The 20,286-nt window shown below is 44.5% G+C and overlaps 1 protein-coding gene across 1 annotated transcript in view; it reads right to left on the bottom strand.

Annotated features, from left to right (window-relative positions):
* pgm5 (phosphoglucomutase 5) overlaps positions 1 to 20,286 on the bottom strand; it is a 127,606-nt gene that overhangs the window by 1,046 nt on the left and 106,274 nt on the right. The window contains exons 8-10 of the mRNA XM_067983505.1: positions 18,449 to 18,584; positions 16,341 to 16,524; positions 5,145 to 5,279 (exon numbers count right to left, since the gene is read on the bottom strand). Coding sequence (XP_067839606.1) covers positions 5,145 to 5,279; positions 16,341 to 16,524; positions 18,449 to 18,584 — 455 coding nt within the window. The remainder of the gene's footprint in view (positions 1 to 5,144; positions 5,280 to 16,340; positions 16,525 to 18,448; positions 18,585 to 20,286) is intronic.

Raw genomic sequence — 20,286 nt, 5'->3', positions numbered from 1 at the left:
TCCATCTACCCACCTTGGTTCCGTAACCCTTAATACCCTTACCTAACAAAAATCTATCAATCTCAGTTTTGAAATTTTCAATTGACCCCCAGCCTCAACAGCTTTTTGGGGGAGAGAGTTCCAGATTTCCACTCCCCTTTGTGTGAAGAAGTGTTTCCTGACATCACCCCTGAACGGCCTAGCTCTAATTTTAAGGTTATGCCCCCTTGGTTCTCCCCACCAGGGGAGATAGTTTCTCTCCATCTACCCTATCAAATCCTTTAATCATGTTTTGATGAAAAATTTTGATGAAATTTCTTGGCAAACTAGTTGTGTATTTAACATGAAGCAAGTACACATCGAAACAGCAATCTTCCATTACTCAGACAGCGATAGGTATCGACTGCTGTGCTCTTACTTTTATCCTCCATGTGGGAAAAAGAAAATTGTGATGTTCATTGAATCCACTGCTGGGTTTAAAAAAAACTCATTTAGAGAGAATGTGCAACTGAGATTTATAAATCTTTCAAAACTTGAATCAACTGTGCCTCCTTGTGGTGTGCCATGTGTAACTGCAGCACTGAACTGACCAGCTGCAGCTCAATCACCTTCCGAACCCAAAACTCAGGAAATTAAAGCATTGTGAATGTGTTTTTCAAATTTTGTTCCTGCCTGGAGTTCTTCCCTCTCCTGCCAGCTTCTGCAGACACTAGACAGCGTTGGATACTTTACCCCAATGGCCTTCCTTTATGTGCGAGCCTAGATAGTGAATGCTAGCAAGCTGTTTGACCGTGGAAGGCATCCTGGCAGAGCCCAATTATGAACTTATCCAGTGGCCAATCATGCACAGCTTCCAGCAGGAAGACCCGGACAGTAATCGGAGGCTCTCTCCCTCTCCACCCTCGGGAGTCAAAGGTCAATTGCTGAGGTCCTACTGCTGCCCCCTAGTTAATAAGAGATCGGCTAACAAGAGACCTGGGGCGTAGCCTTAAAATTAGAGCTAGGCCGTTCAGGGGTGATGTCAGGAAGCACTTCTTCACACACAGGAGTAGTGGAAATCTGGAACTCTCTCCCCCAAAAATCTGTTGAGGCTGGGGGTCAATTGAAAATTTCAAAACTGAGATTGGTAGATTTTTGTTAGGTAAGGGTATTAAGGGTTACGGAACCAAGGCAGGTAGATGGAGTTAAAATACAGATCAGCCATGATCTAACTGATTGCCTAACAGGCTCGAGGGGCTGAATGGCCTACTCTTGTTCCTATGTTCCTATCAGCTAACGAGAGGTCAAACCTGGGATTCAGTGCCTTTGCTGGATTTGTCCAATTATCCATTGAGCTAAAAGCGAAACAGTATTGATCAAATCCTTGCTGTTCATCCTTAACGTGTCCGTGCAAGGACATCTGTTACATTGGCAGTCTCATTGCTCGGTGTTCCCAGGACTGTGTGTCTTCCCAGGCCAGCAGGAAACTAACAAGTAGACTAACGTCTGTCTCTTATCACTTCAATTACGCCGCCTTCAAAAGCTTAGACGTGAATATTCTGCCGCACAGGAAGTTGTACCTTCGAAAACACACGGGCCAGATCTCGACGAGTTAAAGATTAGAGACAGACTGGACTGAGACTGCCAAGTCTGCTATTAACTGCTGAGCCTCAGCACTAACAGGTTTAGCAGCAGGGCGACTATTATTAATGACCCATTACAGAACTGTTCATCCGACACTGCCAGCATGTCTCAAAATTGCACTCATGTATGCAGCATAATGAAAGTGATGTCACGTTTTATGGAAGCTCAGCCATCCGTAGACTTGTCTGAAATATTCCGCTCAGTTTGTTGGTACTACAGGTATGTTCACTATGATTGATATCCTTATGTCCCGCAAACTTTGAGGACTTCCATATATGTCCATCGCTGTGTTATTCATCAATGATTAAACAAGTCAGTTGATGTTCTTTCAGCTTTTTCTTTAAATCCTACCCTTCTTTAGCTTTGCAAAATGTATATATTTTACTTTTATGGGACACCTTCAAATTATATCATAGAATCGTACAGCACAGAAGGAGGCCATTCGGCCCAACGTGCCTGTACCGCCTCTTTGAAAGAGCTATCCAATTAGTCCGCGCCCCCCCTTCCCCCGCTCTTTCCCAATAGCCCTGCAAATTTCTCCTTTTAAAGTATTTATCCAATTCCCTTTTGAAAGTTACTATTGCATCTGCTTCCAACGCCCTTTCAGACAGTGCATTCCAGATCATAACAACTCGCTGCTTAAAAAAATTTCTCCTCATCTCCCTCTTATTTTTTTTGCCAATGATCTTAAATCTGTGTCCTCTGGTTACAGACCCTCCTGCCAGTGGAAACAGTTTCTCCGTATTCATGCTATCAAAAACCTCCATGATTTTTAACACCTCTTTAAATCTCCTCTTAACTTTCTCTGCTCTAAGGAGAACAACCCCAGCTTCTCCAGTCTCTCCACATAACTGAAGTCCCTCATCCCTGGTATCATTCTAGTAAATCTCTTCTGCACCCTTTCCAAGGCCTTAACATCCTTCCTAAAGTGTAGTGCCCAGAATTGGCCACAATACACCAGCTGAGGCCTAGCCAGTGTTTTATAAAGGTTTAGCATAACTTCCTTGCTTTTCTACTCTATGCGTCTATTTATAAAGCCCAGGATCCCATATGTTTTTTAACAGCCTTATCAACCTGTCCTGCCACCGTCAAAATTTCTAATGCTGACTATAATTATGCAGGATGTAAAACTGTATAGAATATGTTAAGATTAATAGTATTTTTGAGTGAATTAACTAATTACCTTGTTATACTCTAATTTACACACAAATTACAGTCCCCCTAAGTGTTCATTTAATGTATTAAGTCTTTTATAAGAGTAAAGAGCTTATTGCAAAAAATAGCAGATTGCACAAGGTATTGTTAATGGCATATGCATATATTTTAATGTTACCTCGTGTTTAATGGGGTTTTTCTCTCTGCTTTAAGTTCCTCTCGTCTCACATATCGTGAGCAGACGGGAGGAAGAAAGATGATCTTGGGCCTCTGCCAGTGCTGGACTCGAACAGGCTGCAGGAAGAGGGGGTGGGGCAAGATTTTCCCTTCTTGCCTCTGCACCTGATCTTCACAGCCAAGACTGGGGCCTTATCCTATGGAGAACTTGCAAGTGTTGACCTGCACTGATCGCAGTTGTCGAGCTGCCACCTGTCACTAGGGTTTTGGACCATACAGTCTGGTTTTTGAGTGAGTTGTCCGTAACTTTTTATAATGTCCACTGGGGCCAAGGCTCAGGTGACTATTCTTTTTGCTCACTTTTCCCTCTTGTGATTTCAGGCGATCGTCATTGAGAGATTAAGCTTTTCAATAAATTTTCATCAGCAGCAAAACAAACATCATCGAATCATAGAATGATAGAATCGTACAGCACAGAAGGAGGCCATTTGGCCCATCGTGCCTGTGCCACCTCTTTGAAAGAGCTATCTAATTAGTCCCGCTTTTCTGCTCTTTCCCCGAAGCCCTCCAAATTTTTCCCCTTCAAATGTTCATCCAATTCCCTTTTGAAAGTTACTATTGAATCTGCTTCCACCGCCCTTTCAGGCAGTGCGTTCCAGATCATAACTCGCTGCATAAAAATGTTTTTTTCCTCATGTTGCCTCTGGTTCTTTTGCCAATTACCTTAAATCTGTGTCCTCTGGTTACCGACCCTTCTGCCAGTGGAAACAGAACTCCAGATATGATTCCAATCCTCATCTGGGTTTGGGTATCACGTATATTGAAAGACTATCCTTCTTCTAGACAATGGATTAATGACGGACTGGACCACAATTATTCACTCGAACTCGACATGACCATAAATGCTGAGAATAACTGAGCCGTCACATTGGCTAACACAGCAATTATCGTCAAGAGTTTAAAGCAAAAATCTTGGCAAGGAAGCAAAACTGCTCCTCGCTTACAAATGCTCTGGCACTAAATTCTGCCTCTAACTGTTATCCTCTCCCCTAAGAACCTTCTTGTTAGCTGAGATTTATTTTTTGCTCTATAAAAAACAGACCAATACCTTCATGAAAAAGTAGAGGGGTCATTTTAACCGAACTTGTCCAGAGGGAAACGAATCAGACGGGGTGTAAAATCGGTGGCTGATCCTGGTTGGTTTAAAATGATCCCCATGGTGTTTTGATTTGGGGAGAGAGTAGAATTCTATGTATTATTTTCATCACGTTACCATCACACACAATTAATACAATGCATTTTAAAACATCTATTAAATCCTCTGCATTCTCTTTCATTTCAGCGGGTAAAAAAGAACCCTAATTTTTTTAAGACTTCCATCCTATCCAACTTGGCTGGATTCAAACTCAGGTCCTAAAAGTCTATTGTCCTAGCTCACTCTGCCATCGGCTCCCTAGAAGTCCAATAGTTTAAACCGTGAGTTTAAAATTGTCATCCTTGCGTTCAAATCCCCTCCCTATCTCTGAAACCTCTTCCAGCCCTACAACCCTCCGAGATCTCTGCGCTCCTCCAATTCTGGCCTCTTGCGGATCCACGAGTTCCACCGCCCCACCATTGGCGGCCGTGCCTTCAGCTGCCTAGGCCCCAAGCTCTGGAAATTCCTCCCCCACTCTCTCCGCCTCGCCACCTCTCTCTCCTCCTTTAAGATGCTCCTTAAAACCTACCTCTTTGACCTGTCCTGATATCTCGTTATGTGGCTCAGAGTCAAATTTTGTTTGATAATCGCACCTGTGAAGCGCCTCGAGGCATTTCACTACGTTATGGGCGCTATATAAATGCAAGTTGTTGTTGTTATGATCATTTTAGCGTAAAAGCAGCTGTGAGTAAAAGTGGAGGTGGGAAGTGCTGGACTTACTCAGTGCTGAACTGAAGGATTCCTATTATTCCAAAAGTGGACTGATGAACATTAGTGCGGAGACCCCTCCCCTTAAAACACACCTCTTTGACCAAGGTTGTAATTACTTCCTTTCTAATAACACCTTCTTTGGCTCAGTGTCTATCTCTGGCTGATTACGCTTCTGTGAAATGCCCTGGGATGTTTTTTTTCACCATTAAAGGTGCTATATAAATGTAGACGCTGTCGGATTGATAGTTGAGCTGGAGGCCGTCGTCATCTGTGAAACAAGCTCCACCTCGGTTGCTTGTGTTACCTGTGGGTCCCTGTCGATCCTGCTGGGGTCTCGCTCATAACTCTCGGCGTAGATCCTGATCGTGGAACCCGAACTCCCAGTACCACTCAGCCTAAAGATGAGCCTGGAACCATCCGTGAACGTCAACCGCAGCCCCTGAGAGAAGAGAATAGAAAACTTTAGTCACCACAAAGCATTTTTTTTTTGGGCACTGGGTGTCTGCTGGGCAGACTTGACATGTAACGGAGCCAAATCAGGCTGCGTGGCTCGATCTGATGTTTCAAAAGGAGGAGGTGACAGAGAATGTCTTGACACATAGCTGGAATTCCTGCAGTGCTGTCCGACAGCTGAGAATATATCAGGCACAGCGGCTGGGAGGAGTTCTAGACAATACCATACTCAAACCACAGGACATCACCTCCGACAGGAAACATTAGTGGAAATTGCCATCCAGCCACAGTTCGGTTTCCTCACGGTGTTGCTGCTGAGGGCATCACCACCGCCCCCCCCCCACACACCCCCAATCTAGGTGGCAGTGTTGCAGGATAAATCAGCTAATCCTCCAGGATTGCCCTGGAGTCTCCAGGAATGAAAGACTAATCTCCAGGAGCCTGCTGGAGGGGCATTCAAAAAACATACAGCACCTTTCACAACCTCAGGACGTCCCAAAGCACTTTACAGCCAATGAAGTGCAGTCACTGTTGTAATGTAGGAAACACAGCAGCCAATTTGCGCACAGCAAGATCCCATAAACAGCAATGTGGCAATGACCAGATAATCTGTTTCAGTGATATTAGTTGAGGGTTAAATATTGGCCCAGGACACCAGGGAGAACTCCCCTGCACTTCTTCAAAATAGTGGCCGTGGGATCTTTTGCATCCACCTGAGAGGGCAGGGCCTCAGTTTCACATCTCATCAGAAAGATAGCACCTCCCTCTGACAGTGCAGCACTCCCCTGGGAGTGTTGGCCTAGATTATGTGCTCAAGTCTCTGGAGTTGGGACTTGAACCCACAACATTCTGACTCAGAGGCAAGAGGGCTACCCACTGTGCCACAGCTGACACCCAACTAGAATATTTATAACTGAGAAGAATGTACCAGGGCTGTAATTTGTGAATGCTGGAGGATGTTTATACTGAAGAATTATTGAAATTTCCCTAAAGCATTCACTGAGTATATAAACATTTAACATTGCCTCATTGTTTTAAAATAGAATTAACAAATACTTAAATTAAATACTTCAAAAGCTCGCTTAAAGTGACATTGAGAAAATGTAATAGTCCAGAAAGACGTGCATGTTTATAAAGCTATTAGAAAAATAAATACGTCGAACTATATTTATAAATGACTATGTGCATTTTTGTCGGGAACAATTCTTCTGCTCATCAAAGTTAGTGTTGGCAATACTGAAGAGGTTGGTCCAAGTCAACTCCTGGAGTGGTTTTGATCGCCTGAGGGGGGTCGGAGAGGAATTTTCCAGAGTGGGCGGGGGGGGGGGTGAAGGATGGGTGGGATGGGAGGGGGTGGGTGGTGGGGATTATCTGTTCATGATGTTCCGGCCATCATAATGTGGGACAGGCTTGATGGACCAGCTGGTCTGTACTTGCCCGTCAATTTCGTATATTTGTATGAGTGGAACATTTTCCACTTTTTGCATTTAGAGTCGGGTTTAGTACAGACGGGGCTGAGTAAATCTCAAGAGTGGCGCCAAGAAAGCCTTGAATAAAGTGCCAGCAAAGGGCGGCAAGAAGGGGAAGTGGGTGAGGAAGGTGAGTTACTCCATCTGCACCTACAAGGTGATGAAGCAGGTCCATTGCTCAACATCGGCATCTCCTCCAAGGCCATGAGCATCATGAACTCCCTGTGTGAACAATCTCTTTGAGCTCATGGCCAGTGAAGCTTCCTGTTTGGCCCGTTACAGGGAATGCTCCCAGGGGATCCACCCCCAACGCCACCACCCCGTGCGCCTGCTGCTGCTGCCCTCGGAGAGCGGGCCAAACACGGCATGTCGGAAGGGGTCAAAGGCTGTGACCAAGTACTCCAGCTCCAAGTAAAACTCCATAATGTACTGAAAGAAAACCCATCCCCCACCCCCAGAAAAGCAGCTCCCACTGCACCAGTGTGAAGTGTTACATTTTGCACACCAAATATCATTGTGGCCTCTCTAAGTAAGTAACACAGGAACAGGAGAAGGCCATTCAGCCCCTCGAGCCTGTTCTGCCGTTCAATTAGATCATGGCTGATCTGTATCTTAACTCCATTTACCCGCCTTGGTTCTGTAACCCTTAATACCCTTACCCAACAAAAATCTATCAGTCTCAGTTTTGAAATTTTCAATTGACCCCCAGCCTCAACAGCTTTTTGGAGGAGAGAGTTCCAGATTTCCACTACTCTTTGTGTGAAGAAGTGCTTCCTGACATCACCCCTAATTACATCACTTAATCTTCTATATTCAAGGGAATACAAGCCTAGTCTATGCAACCTGTCCTCATAATTTAACCCTTTTAGCCCCAGTATCATTCTGGTGAATCTGTGCTGCACCCCCTCCATGGTAAATATATCCTTCCTGAGGTGCGGTGCCCAGGACTGAATGCAGTCTCCAGATGTTGTCTGACCAGAGCTCTGTACAGCTGTAACATAACTTCCACCCCTTTGTATTCCAGCCCTCTTGAAATAAAGGCCAACATTCCATTAACCTTTTTAATTATTTTTTGTACCTGTCCACTAGCTTTTAGTGATTTCTATACATGGACCCCAAAACTCTCTGCTGTTCCGAGCTTCTCACCACTTAGAAAATACTCTGATCTGTCTTTCTTATGTCCAAAGTGGATGACCTCACACTGAAATTAAAAAGGAAACTCGGAAAGCAAAGAGAGGGCATGAAAAAATACTGGCAAGTAAAATTAAGGAAAACCCAAAAATGTTTTATAAATACATAAAGAGCAAGAGGATAACTAAGGAAAGAGTAGGGCCTATTAGAGACCAAAAAGGTAACCTATGTGTGGAGGCGGAAGATGTGGGTATGGTTCTTAATGAATACTTTGTGTCTGTCTTCACAAAAGAAGAAGACGAAGCAGAGATTGTAGTTAAGGAGGAGGAGTGTGAAATATTGGTTGGGATAAACATAGTGAGAGGGGAAGTATTAAGAGGTTTAGCATCTTTGAAAGTAGATAAATCACCAGGCCCGAATGAAATGTATACCAGGCTGTTAAAAGAAGCAAGGGAGGAAATAGCGGAGGCTCTGACCATCATTTTCCAATCCTCTCTGGCTACAGGTGCCAGAGGACTGGAGGACTGCTAACGTTGTACCGTTGTTTAAAAAGGGAGAAAAGGATAGACCGAGTAATTATAGGCCAGTCAGCCTAACCTTGGTGGTGGGCAAATTATTGGAATCAATTCTGAGGGGCAGGATAAATCGTCACTTAGAAAGGCACGGGTTAATCAAGGACAGTCAGCATGGATTTGTTAAGGGAAGGTCGTGTCTGACTAACTTGATTGAATTTTTTAAGGAGGTAACAAGGAGGGTCGATGAGGGTAGTGCATTTGATGTAGTGTACATGGATTTTAGCAAGGCTTTTGACAAGGTCCCACATGGAAGACTGGTCAAAAAAGTAAAAGCCCATGGGATCCAAGGGAAAGTGGCAAATTGGATCCAAAATTGGCTCAGTGACAGGAAGCAAAGGGTAATGGTCGACGGGTGTTTTTGTGACTGGAAGGCTGTTTCCAGTGGGGTTCTGCTGGGCTCAGTACTAGGTCCCTTGCTTTTTGTGATATATGTCAATGATTTAGACTTAAATGTAGGGAGCATGATTAAGAAGTTTGCAGATGATACAAGATTTGGCTGTGTGGTTGATAGTGAGGAGGAAAGCTGTAGATTGCAGGAAGATATCAATAGACTGGTCAGATGGGCAGAAAAGTGGCAAATGGAATTCAATCCAGAGAAGTGTGAGGAAATGCATTTGGGGAGGGCAAACAGGGCAAAGGTATACAATAAATATGGGGAGGATACTGAGAGGTGTAGAGGATCAGAGGGACCTTGGAGTGCATGTCCACAGACCCCTGAAGGTAGCAGGACAGGTAGATAAGGTGGTTAAGAAGGCATACAGGATACTTTCCTTTATTAGCTGAGGCATAGAATATAAGAGCAGGGAGGTTATGCATGAACTGTATAAAATGCTAGTTAGGCCACAGCTTGAGTACTGTGTACAGTTCTGGTCACCACATTACAAGAAAGATGTGATTGCACTAGAGAGGGTACAGAGGAGATTTACGAGGATGTTGCCAGGACTGGAGAATTTTAGCTATGAGGAAAAATTGGATAGGCTGGGATTGTTTTCTTTGGAACAGAGGAGGCTGAGGGGTGATTTAATTGAGGTATATAAAATTATGACGGGACTAGATAGAGTGGATGGGAAGGACCTAGTTCCCTTAGCAGAGGGGTCAATAACCAGGGGGCATAGATTTAAAGTGAATGATAGAAGGATTAGAGAGGAGCTGAGGAAAATTTTTTCACCCAGAGGGTGGTGGGGGTCTGGAACTCACTGCCTGAAAGGGTGGTAGAGGCAGAAACCCTCAACTCATTTAAAAAGTACTTGGATGTGCACCTGAAGTGCCGTAACTTACAAGGCTACGGACCAAGTACTGGAAAGTGGGATTAGGCTGGATAGCTCTTCCTCGACCGGCGCAGACACGATGGGCCGAATGGCCTCCTTCTGTGCTGTAAATTTTTCCATGTTTCTATGTTTCCCCACAATTAACTCCCATCTACCTCCAAGGCTTCCAATTTGTGCCTATTTAGGTGTTGTGACTTGGACGACCAGAAACTAGACCGAAGCTGGTCAAACTCATGTCACAGGAGCAGCCAAGCAGCCATCGAGTGAAACTAATTTTCTAACAAAGGCACCATCAAACCCCACCCTTTACACATAGTGTAATCACAGAGACATATATCAATGAAATGTAAATATTTGGCAAAGGGCATAAAATGTAGATTTAGATGTAGGGTAATCTAGACTAAATCCACAAACCCCAATTAGGGAGGATGCAATTAGAGCACAAGGAGATTTCCTCAGTCTTTTCCTGTGCAATGTTGCTTCAATATTTTATAATGATGCATAACGAGGGGTCACAGTCTCAGAATAAAGGGGTAGGCACTTTAGGACTGAGATGAGAAATTTCTTCACTCACAGGGTGGTGAATCTTTGGAATTCTCTACCCCAGAGGGCTGTGGAGGCTCAGTCATTGAGTACATTCAAAACAGAGATCAATAGATTTCTAGATGTTAAAGGCATCAAGGGATATGGGGATAGTGCAGGAAAATGGCGTTGAGGTAGAAGATCATCCATCCATGATCTTGTTGAATGGCGGAGCAGGCTCGAGGGGCCAGATGGCCTACTCCTGCTCCTATTTCTTATGTTCCTATAAATACAGGACTGATTTTTAAATTATTTTTAAAACTAGGGCACTTAAAAATTAGTCAGCTATTATATATTCGTTGCTTGGAATTCAAACAAATATTAACCCTTTTGTTTTTGCTCTCTAAAATAACGTCGGGTGATTTATGCTGACAGCCAACACTTCTCAGTCCTGATTAGTCAGCAGACTACGCAGTCTCTTAGGACCCGTAAAAGCTTAAATAGAAATCAGACATACTAAAGAGCCTGGGATGCTTTGGGTCACTGAGGGCCTCAGTAGAGACATTCAGGGATATATGCTTTGGAATTTCATTATAATGTATTTTGGTTGGAAGAACGAGGAGAGGCAATATAAATTAAATAGTTCAATTTTAAAGGGGGTGCAGGAACAGAGAGACCTGGGGGTGGTTACATTTCGAGTTAACATTTCACGTGTGACCCTTCATCAGAACCCTCATGTGGTGTTTTTAACAACCATTATTTGGAATTTACCTTTCCATTATTAATAATGATACAAGATTTTGTTACTGGTGATACATTTTTGATAGATCATTTAGTTTTAAGATTAATAATCTGTAGAACACAGCATGTTTGTGCTCTACATTTTGAAGAACTAACAGAGCACTATGGGTTTGGGGCAAAAATGTGATAAAGAAATGCAAAGACTAAATTTTAAAGCGGGTGCAGGAACAGAGAGACCTGGGGGTTCACATACACAAATTTTGAAGGTGGCAGGCCAAGTTGAGAAGGCTGTTAAAAAAGGCATACAGGATCCTTGTCTTTATTAATGGAGATATAGAGTACAAAAGCAAGGAAGTTATGCTAAACCTTTACAAATCACTGGTTAGGCCTCAGCTGGAGTATTGTGCTCAATTCTGGGCACCACACTTTAGGAAGGATGTTAAGGCCTCAGAGAGGGTGCAGAGGAGATTTACTAGAATGGTACTGGGGATGAGGGACTTCAGTTATGTGGATAGACTGGAGAAGCTGGGATTGTTCTCCTTAGAGCAGAGAAGGTTAAGGGGAGAGTTAATAGAGGTGTTCAAAATTATGAGGGGTTTTGATAGAGTAAATAAGGTGAAACTGTTTCCATTGGCAGAAGGGTCGGTAACCAGAGGACACAGATTTAAGATCATTGGCAAAAGAACCAGAGGAGAGATGAGGAAAATTGTTTTTTTACGCAGTGAGTTGTTATGATCTGGAATGCGCTGTCTGGAAGGGCGGTGGAAGTAGATTCTATAATAACTTTCAAAAGGGAATTGGATAAATACTTGAAAAGGAAACAAGTGCAGGGCCATGGGGAAAGAGCAGGGGGGAGTGGGACTAATTGGATAGCTGTTTTAAAGAGCTGGCATAGGCATAATGGGCCCAATGGCCTCCTTCTGTGCTGTATGATTCTATGCTTCTATAAAGCAACATTTGCAACATTTGCAGTGTTTTCCTCTATACCTTTCAGCAGAGTTGTGCTTATTTGTAAGACTGTACCAACATTCTTACTGAATTTGTACAGCTGTGTGCAACGGATATTCCCGTCCAGAGCAATAAAAGTTCAAATCTGAAGACAGTAGCACTGAATTTAAGCTCTGTGAGATACGAGCGCATGAACACTTAGGCTGGAAATTTCCTCAGAGCTGCTCCCTCTCCACTGCCATCACTTTGTCAGAGGAGTGACGGAAATCCTGCTTGCCCACTTTAGTGGGACTTGCAGTGTAGTTATGACAGTAGAGTGGGATTGGCTCAGAATTCGAGACCTTAAATTGGCTACTGTGTTTCCTACATTACAACAGTGACTACACTTGTAAGCACTCATTGGCTGTAAAGAACTTTGGGTAGACCTAAAGTCGTGAAAGGCGTTATATAAATGCCAAGACCTTCTCTTCCTTTAATATATTTGTCTGAAATTCCTTTCTGTGCTATGCAGAGGAATTGACCCATTTGTTTAAGAGAGAGACGAATTTAAGACAACTTACATTTATATAGCGTAGAAAAAAGTCCCAAGGCACTTCACAGAAGTGTGCTCAGACAAAAAAATCGAGCCAAACAAATATGTTAAGAGTTTGTACACAGAAAAATTTCAGGCTCAGAGATTTTTGAAATACAATCAGCATATACATTAAGGCATGTTAAAGAGGCACTGTCTTCATAGAAAGGTAACTGGCCAAAATCTTTTTTGGGAGATAGAAGAGATAGAGAGCCATGTATCATTTTCATCATAATATCATGATATGAATTATACAATGAAACAATTTGACTGATTTATATCATCACATTTTTGTTTTATTGAGGTTTTTCACAAAGGCAGTTCCCTCTTTATTGCTTCATAATGACGTGTTGATAATAGTATATATAAGCATGATTGTAAAGAGGCACAGCCTTCGTGAGAGAGCATTAGACAAAACGGGGGTTAAATTGGTTAACCCCCGAAATCAGGCGTTGGTATCGCAATCCACGATTAACCTGCACCCAGTCTTCCACCACAGGCAGGACGAGGCATTCGAATGACATTTGCACTTTCCACCAGCAAGGGGAGCCTGAATCTCTTAAAGGCAGGCTGTCTCTCTGACAGCCAGCCAAAATCTCTTAAAGGTAGCCAGTACCTGTAATTTGCTAAAAAAAATAACAGTCTGCTGTCTGCACGGAGTCTGAACGGAGATCAGACATCACGCGCGTAAAACACAGATGTGGGTCCCATCCAATGTTTATAAACTGTTGAGTTATTTTGAAACATTGAATAAAGGTTGCACACCACTAAGTCCCACATCCTCCAATCTGCATGCCAGACCTCACCAATCTGCCATTCCGAGTTTGTACCAGGCCTGCAAGAATGCGTGCACCAAAATTATCTGTTGATGCACTAGAGGCCTGGGTGCAAGAGGTGGACAGAAGGAGGGTCATCCTATATCCGCAACGGCAGGGGTGGGGGGGGAAACAAGAGGCCGTCCAGACATATACCTAAAAGGCAGTGGGAGGCAGTGGGGGACGAATTCAATGCCAGGTGCACTGCATCATGAACATGGATGCAGTGCAGGAAGAAGTTCAATGCTATGACATGAATGGTCAAGGTGAGTGAGGTCAACTGTCAAATGGCGTCTCCTACCAACTGCACCACTGGCCGCATCCACTGCACCATGCACTACACCCCCATCACCCAAACACCAACAAACTCTTTCAATCAGTACTCAACTCTTCCAATCAGATGCTTCCTCTCACCCTCACACATTACCACTGTTGCAAGCCGTCCACCCACAGCTCACAGGCCATACACACTGGCAGCTATTCAACCATGACAGGCACATCACCCAGACACGCGTCCCGCTTTCTTGTAGGAGAAGGTGGTGCATAACAGGAGGCAGCAAGTAGCAGTGGCATTTAGCCCCTCGAGCCTGTTCCACCATTCAATGAGATCATGGTGGACCTGTGACCTAACTCCATATACCCGCCTTAGCCCCATATCCCTTAATACCCTTGGTTCACAGAAATCTATCAATCTCAGATTTTAAATTCACAATTGAGCTAGCATCAACTGCCTTTTGCAGAAGAGTGTTCCAAACTTCTCCCACCCTTTGCTTGTAGCAGCATTTCCTAATTTCACTCATGCACACCTGGCTCTAAATCTTAGGCTATGTCCCCGCGTCCTAGCATTCAATTTAGGAGACCTCCAAAAACAGTTACAAATGCATCAGCAGCCAGAAGCAATAACCCAACAACTAACCTCTAAATCCTGCATGGTCCCTTTAAATAGCACTGGTGTGGGGTCCTCCAGGCACTTTAAGACATGTTTAAATGGTTGCAGTTAAGACTGTGCGTTGAGTGGAGTGTTAAGTGCCAAAATGGTGTCTATCACTTTAAATCAGTGTTGCACCCTGATCAAACGTATCTTTTCCCTACTTTACATGATTCGGCCGGCCGGCGCTGAAACAACGGGCGCTAGACGGCCGAATATTCTGTAACAGATCATCTGTTTTTTAGTGATGTTGGTTGACGGATAAAAATTGGCCTGGACACCAGGGAGAACTCCCCTGCTCTTCTTTGAAATAACAGCCACGCCTGAGAGGGCAGACAGAGCCTCAGTTTAATGTCTCATCCAAAAGATGGCACCGCCGACAGTGCAGCACTCCCTCAGTACTACACTGGGAGCGTTGAGCCTGGATTGGATATATAAGCCTCTGGAGTGGGACTGTGATCTCACAACTTTCAGACATCAGAGATAAGAGTGTTACCCACTGAGCCACAGCTGACATCTTAAAATAGCCCATGATTCTTCTGGGTCTTCTCCACACCTTGAAGTGAAAAAGGCTTGTACGCTTTTCCATGAAATAAATGGCCCTTTAAGATACTTATATGAATTAAGTCCTCACGCATGCACATTATTTTCTACATGTACCTGCGGATTTGTTCATCTCCACTGAGGGAGCCAGGAATGGTTTGCACAGAGTTGGCATCACTGGGAATTTGCAAGCACTGCAACTCATGTGAATTTTCAGCCTTTCGTGGAAAAGTTTAAACGTTTTAAAGTCACATTGTCCGACAAATATAACTTTAGTCAGGCGAAGCATTTTAAAATTTTAGCTTGAAACAAGGTTTTAAATGTTTTTTAGGTAGAATTACATTGAATTTACAACACAGAAATAGGCCATTTGGCCCAACTGGTCTATGCTGGTGTTTATGCTCCACATGAGCCTCCTCCCACCCTACTTCATCTCACTCCATCAGCATATCCTTCTATTCCTTTCTCCCTCATGTGTTTATCTAGCTTCCCCTTAAATCCATCTCTACTATTTGCCTCAAGCACACCATGTGGTAGCGAGTTCCACATTCTCACCACTCTCTGGGTAAAGAAGTTTCTCCTGAATTCCTTATTGGATTTATTTGTGATTGTCTTGTATTTATGGCCCCCAATTTTGGTCTCCCCCACAAGTGGAAACATCTTCTCTACGTCTACCCTATTGAACCTCTTCATAATCTTAAAGACCTCTTTTCCGTCTCGAATCAGTCTTCTCTTTTGTAGCGAAAAGAGCCCCAGCCTGTTCAGTCTTTCCTGGTAGATTGATGGTGTCTATTTTGGAAGTGGGAGCAAGTTATAAAACAAAGGGGGTTTATCACTGGCTGAAAAAATTGCTTTAAAGTCTTATTTTTCAAAGACTGGTTTGAATTTTTTACAAATAAAATCACAGAAGATGCTGCTTTAATGAGTAAACTCACGATGGCCCCCTGGAGTCTAACAGCACTCAGCAAATCAGTTCACTTGTCAGCTGTGGCTCAGTGGGTAGCACTCTCACCTCTGAGTCAGGAGTTTGTGGGCTCCAATCACACTCCAGAGACTTGAACACAGGCCAACACTTCCACTGCAGTATCGAGGGAGTGCTGCACTTTCAGATTGTGCTGTCTTTCTGCTGAGACGTTGAACCGAGGCTTCGTCTGCCCTCTCAGGAGGATGTAAAAGATCCCGCGGCCACTATTTCAAAGAAGAGCAGGGGAGTTCTCCCCGGTGTCCTGGCCAATATTTATCCCTCAACCAATGTCATTAAAACAGATTACCTGGTCATTATCTCATTGCTGTGTGTGGGATCTTACTGTGCACAAATTGACTGCCATGTTTCCTATATTACAACAGTGATGACACTTCAAAGAGTACTTTATTGGCTGTAAAGCGCTGTGGGACGTCCTAAGGTTGTGAAAGGCGCTATATAAATGCAAGTTCTTTCTTTCTACTTCCCCTGGAAGGGTTAACACAAAACCATTCATTTTCCGCTGCAGACTAGTCTTATGAAGAGAGTGCGTGCAGAATTGTTTGACCTCTAACCTGGTTTCTGGTTACGATGCCATCCACGGGATCTGTATATTCAAAGTTTTCTGTTTTCTCCACTGTGTAGTTATGATTGCCGACAGCGAATTGCTGACTTGCGAACGCTCGTTCTGTGATTATAGCTTCAAGGTCCCTCATCAAGTGGTAAGCTGCTCGTGGATCGACATCCTCATAATCAAACCTACTCATGAACAGGAAGAGAGTTTGCAGGAACTGATAAAAGGCCCGAGGCAAAAAGACAGTTGTACAAATAAGAGCATTGGAATATAAGAGAGCTGTAGCTACAAATGATTTTTTTTTATCATGGGATATGGGCGTTGCTGGCAAGGCCGGCATTTATTGCCCGTCCCTAGTTGCTCCTTGAGAAAGTGGTGGTGAGCCTTTCTCTTGAATTGTTGCTGCCCATGTGGTGAAAGTGCTCCCACAGTGCTGTTAGGTTTTGACCCAACGACAATGAGGGAACGGCCGATAGAAGTTCACACCGGGATGGTGTGTGTGACTTGGAGGTGATGGTGTTCCCATGCGCCTGCTGTCCTTGTCCTTCTAGGCAGTGGAGGTCGCAAGTTTGGGAGGGTTTCGAAGAAGAGCAGAGGCCAATATCTATCCCTCAACCAACATCACTAAAAACAGATTATCTCTGGTCATTATCACCTTGCTGTTTGTGGGACCTTGCTGTCCGCAAATTGGCTGCCGTGTTTCCCTACACTGCAACAGTGATTACACTTCAAAAAGTACTTCATTGGCTGTAAAGTGCTTTGGGACGTCCAGAGGTCGTGAAAGGCGCTATATAAATGCAAGTCTTTCTTTCTTTCCCTCTTCCCCACTGAGCAGTGGTGATGTTGAATGTCACAGCACAGTATAAATTCCTTTTCTGAACCAACGTACTGGCGATAATGAAAGATACAGTAGTTTGACACGTCAATGATCATTTACACTCATTGCTGCCATGTCAACTTTACTTATGTGAGTTCGCTAGGGGTCACTGCCCAGTTAGGCTGGCAGATTTCATGTGGGTGGGGGGGGGGGGCAGGTAGTCAGTTTGACTAAAAGCTGACAGTGGAGTCAGATTTTTTTTTTAAAAACCAGGATGTTGGGCAGGCAGTTGGCCAGTAAAAGAAAGACTCGGAAAAAGTCGGAAGAGTGAAGGGAGAGGAGATTCTCTGGATGGAGAGGTCATTCTGTTTACCTCAAGTGAGATGATCTACTCTTCGTTATTTTTAATATCATTGCGCAAATTTTACCAGTTGAAATAAGTCAATCTAATCATAACTGAGGGAGTGCCGCACTGTCGGAGGTGTCGTCTTTCGGATGAGACGTTAAACCTCTCAGCTGGACGAGAAAGTTCCCACGGCCACTATTTCGAAGAAGAGCAGCGGAATTCTCCCCAGTGTCCTGGGCCAATATTTATCCCTCAACCAACATCACTAAAAGCACAGATTATCAGGTTATTTATCTCCCTGCTGTTTGTGGGATCTTGCTTTGTGCAAATTGCCTGCCACGTTTCCTACATTACAACAGTGACTACACTTCAAAGAGTATTTCACTGGCTGTAAAGTGCTGAGGTCTGTGAAAGGCGCTATAGAAATGCAAGCTCTTTCTTTATGTTCATATACTTCAATAATCTTTAACAATGTGTACAAGAATGTGAATGGTCAGTGTTTTACTTGGATATGCACTTGAAGCTGCATAACCTACAAGGCTACAGACCAAATGCTGGAAAGCGGGATTAGGCTGGAAAGCTCTTTCTCGGCCGGCACAGACACGATGGGCCGAATGGCCTCCTTCTGTGCCGTAAATTTCCATGATTCTATGATGTATATTCCCTGGAATATTAGGGGAGATCTTCTTGGGCCTGTGGCCAGGGACACTGGATTGTCTGGGCGTAGTGATTACTGGACAATCGGGTGCATTAGAACGCAGGCCAATAAAGGATGGTCCTCCCATTAATGATCCAATGTACCTGGGATGTGGACCGAGGAAAATCTCCTCAGGGCTGGAGGATCACTTATAGTTCAGGGATGAACACACCTGATATTTGTCAGTTATGTTCTCAGTTGCAACATCAAAATGTGGCCAATATCTCCCAAAGCGGACACTCATCTCACCTGCAGTAATAATTGCGACCAAACCGAGCCCAGTGCTCCTTCACAATCTCCTCCACACTCTGTTTTCGAGCCGCGATTATAGATAGCCACGCGAGTACAGCCCAGAGACCGTCCTTCTCTCGAATGTGATCAGAACCTGTGACGGACAAAATAATTTACTGTGTGTTGTCGATAGCTGGTCTCAAATGTATGAATTAAGAGCAGGAGTAGGCCATTCGGCCCCTCGAGCCTGCTCTGCCATTTGATAAGATCATGGCTGATCTGATTGTGACCTCAACCCTACGCCCTTGTTAATCAGGAATCTATTTAACTCAGCCTTAAAAATATTCAATGACCCTGCCTCCACCGCTCTCTGAGGAAGGGAGTTCCACAGATTCACGACCCTCTGAGAGAAAAAATTTCTCCTCATCTCCGTCTTAAAGGAAGACCCCTTATTTTTAAACTGTGGCCCCTAGTTCTAGACTCTCCCACAAGGGGAAACATCCTCTCAGTATCTACCCCTTCTAGTCCCCTCAGGATCTTCAATGTTTCAATAAGATCACCTCTCATTCTTCTAAACTCCAATGTATACAGTCCCAACTTGTCCAACCTTTCCTCATAAGATAAAACCCTCATCCCAGGAATCAGTCGAGTGAACCTTCTCTGAACCGCCTCCAAAGCAATTATGTCCTTTCTCACGCTGTACTTCCCCTAACAGCTGGAGTAGAACGATAGAATCATACAGCACAGGAGGCCATTCGGCCCATCGTTGCCGTGCCAGCTCTTTGAAAGAGCTATCCATTTAGTCCCATTCTTCCCCATAGCCCTGCAATTTTCTCTCCTTCAAGTATTTATCCAATTCCCTTTTGAAAGTTATTATTTAATCTGCTTCCATCGCCCTTTCAGGCAGCGCATTCCAGATCACGACAACTCGCTGTGTAAAAACAAAATTCTCCTCATCTCCCCTCTTGTTCTGAGTGGCTAAAGAATTTTAGCAAGAGCACACTTGGTGAAACTTCTGTTGTTAATATGTTCCTGGCAAGTTAGCCGAGTAGCATGAATTGAAGAAATAGCAGCAAAGTCAATCAGGAACGATTTGTTTTACTGTCCAACTCATTTATTCTCTACAAGGAATATGTCTTCTTTGTTTAAAGTCAGAGGGTTTCCTGGTTCAGTGATAAATTACCAATTTAATAACCTGGCCTGTGGGCTATTTACAACGATTGAAATAATTACTACAACAAACCGCAGGTTTGCTGCTCAATCTGAAAGGACGATAGGGTCGATTGCTAACATTTTGGTCTAGAAATTGGTTACGCCTAGAAACATGAGCAGCGTGAGTGGGGGTGGGAGATGAGTGGGGGATGGGGGTGAGTGCGGGCAGGTGATGAGTGGGGGATGGGGGTGAGTGGGGGATGGGGGTGAGTGGGGGATGGGGGTGAGTGGGGGATGGGGGATGAGTGGGGGATGGGGTGAGTGGGAGGTGGGGGGTGAGTGGGGGTGGGGGGTGAGTGGGAGGTGGGGGGTGAGTGGTGGGATGGGGGGGTGCGTGGGTGGTCGGGGGGTAAATGGGGGGCAGGGGTGAGGGGGTGGAGGGGTGAATGAGGGATGGGGGGTGAGTTGGGGATGGGGAGTGAGTGGGAGGTGGGGGGTGAGTGGGAGATGGGGGGTGAGTAAGGGTTGAGTGGGGGGGTGAGTGGGTGGTTGGGGGGGTAAATGGGGGGCAGGGGTGAGGGGGTGGAGGGGTGAATGGGGGATGGGGGTGAGTTGGGGATGGGGTGAGTGGGGAGTGAGTAAGGGTTGAGTGGGGGGGTGAGTGGGGGATGGGGGTGAGTGGGGGATGGGGGTGAGTAGGGGAT

The sequence above is a fragment of the Heptranchias perlo genome, chromosome 4, assembly GCF_035084215.1.
Source record: "Heptranchias perlo isolate sHepPer1 chromosome 4, sHepPer1.hap1, whole genome shotgun sequence".
Taxonomy (NCBI): Eukaryota; Metazoa; Chordata; class Chondrichthyes; order Hexanchiformes; family Hexanchidae; genus Heptranchias; species Heptranchias perlo.
Note: the sequence above shows the minus strand (reverse complement) of the source record. Positions and strands in the feature narration are given on the sequence as shown.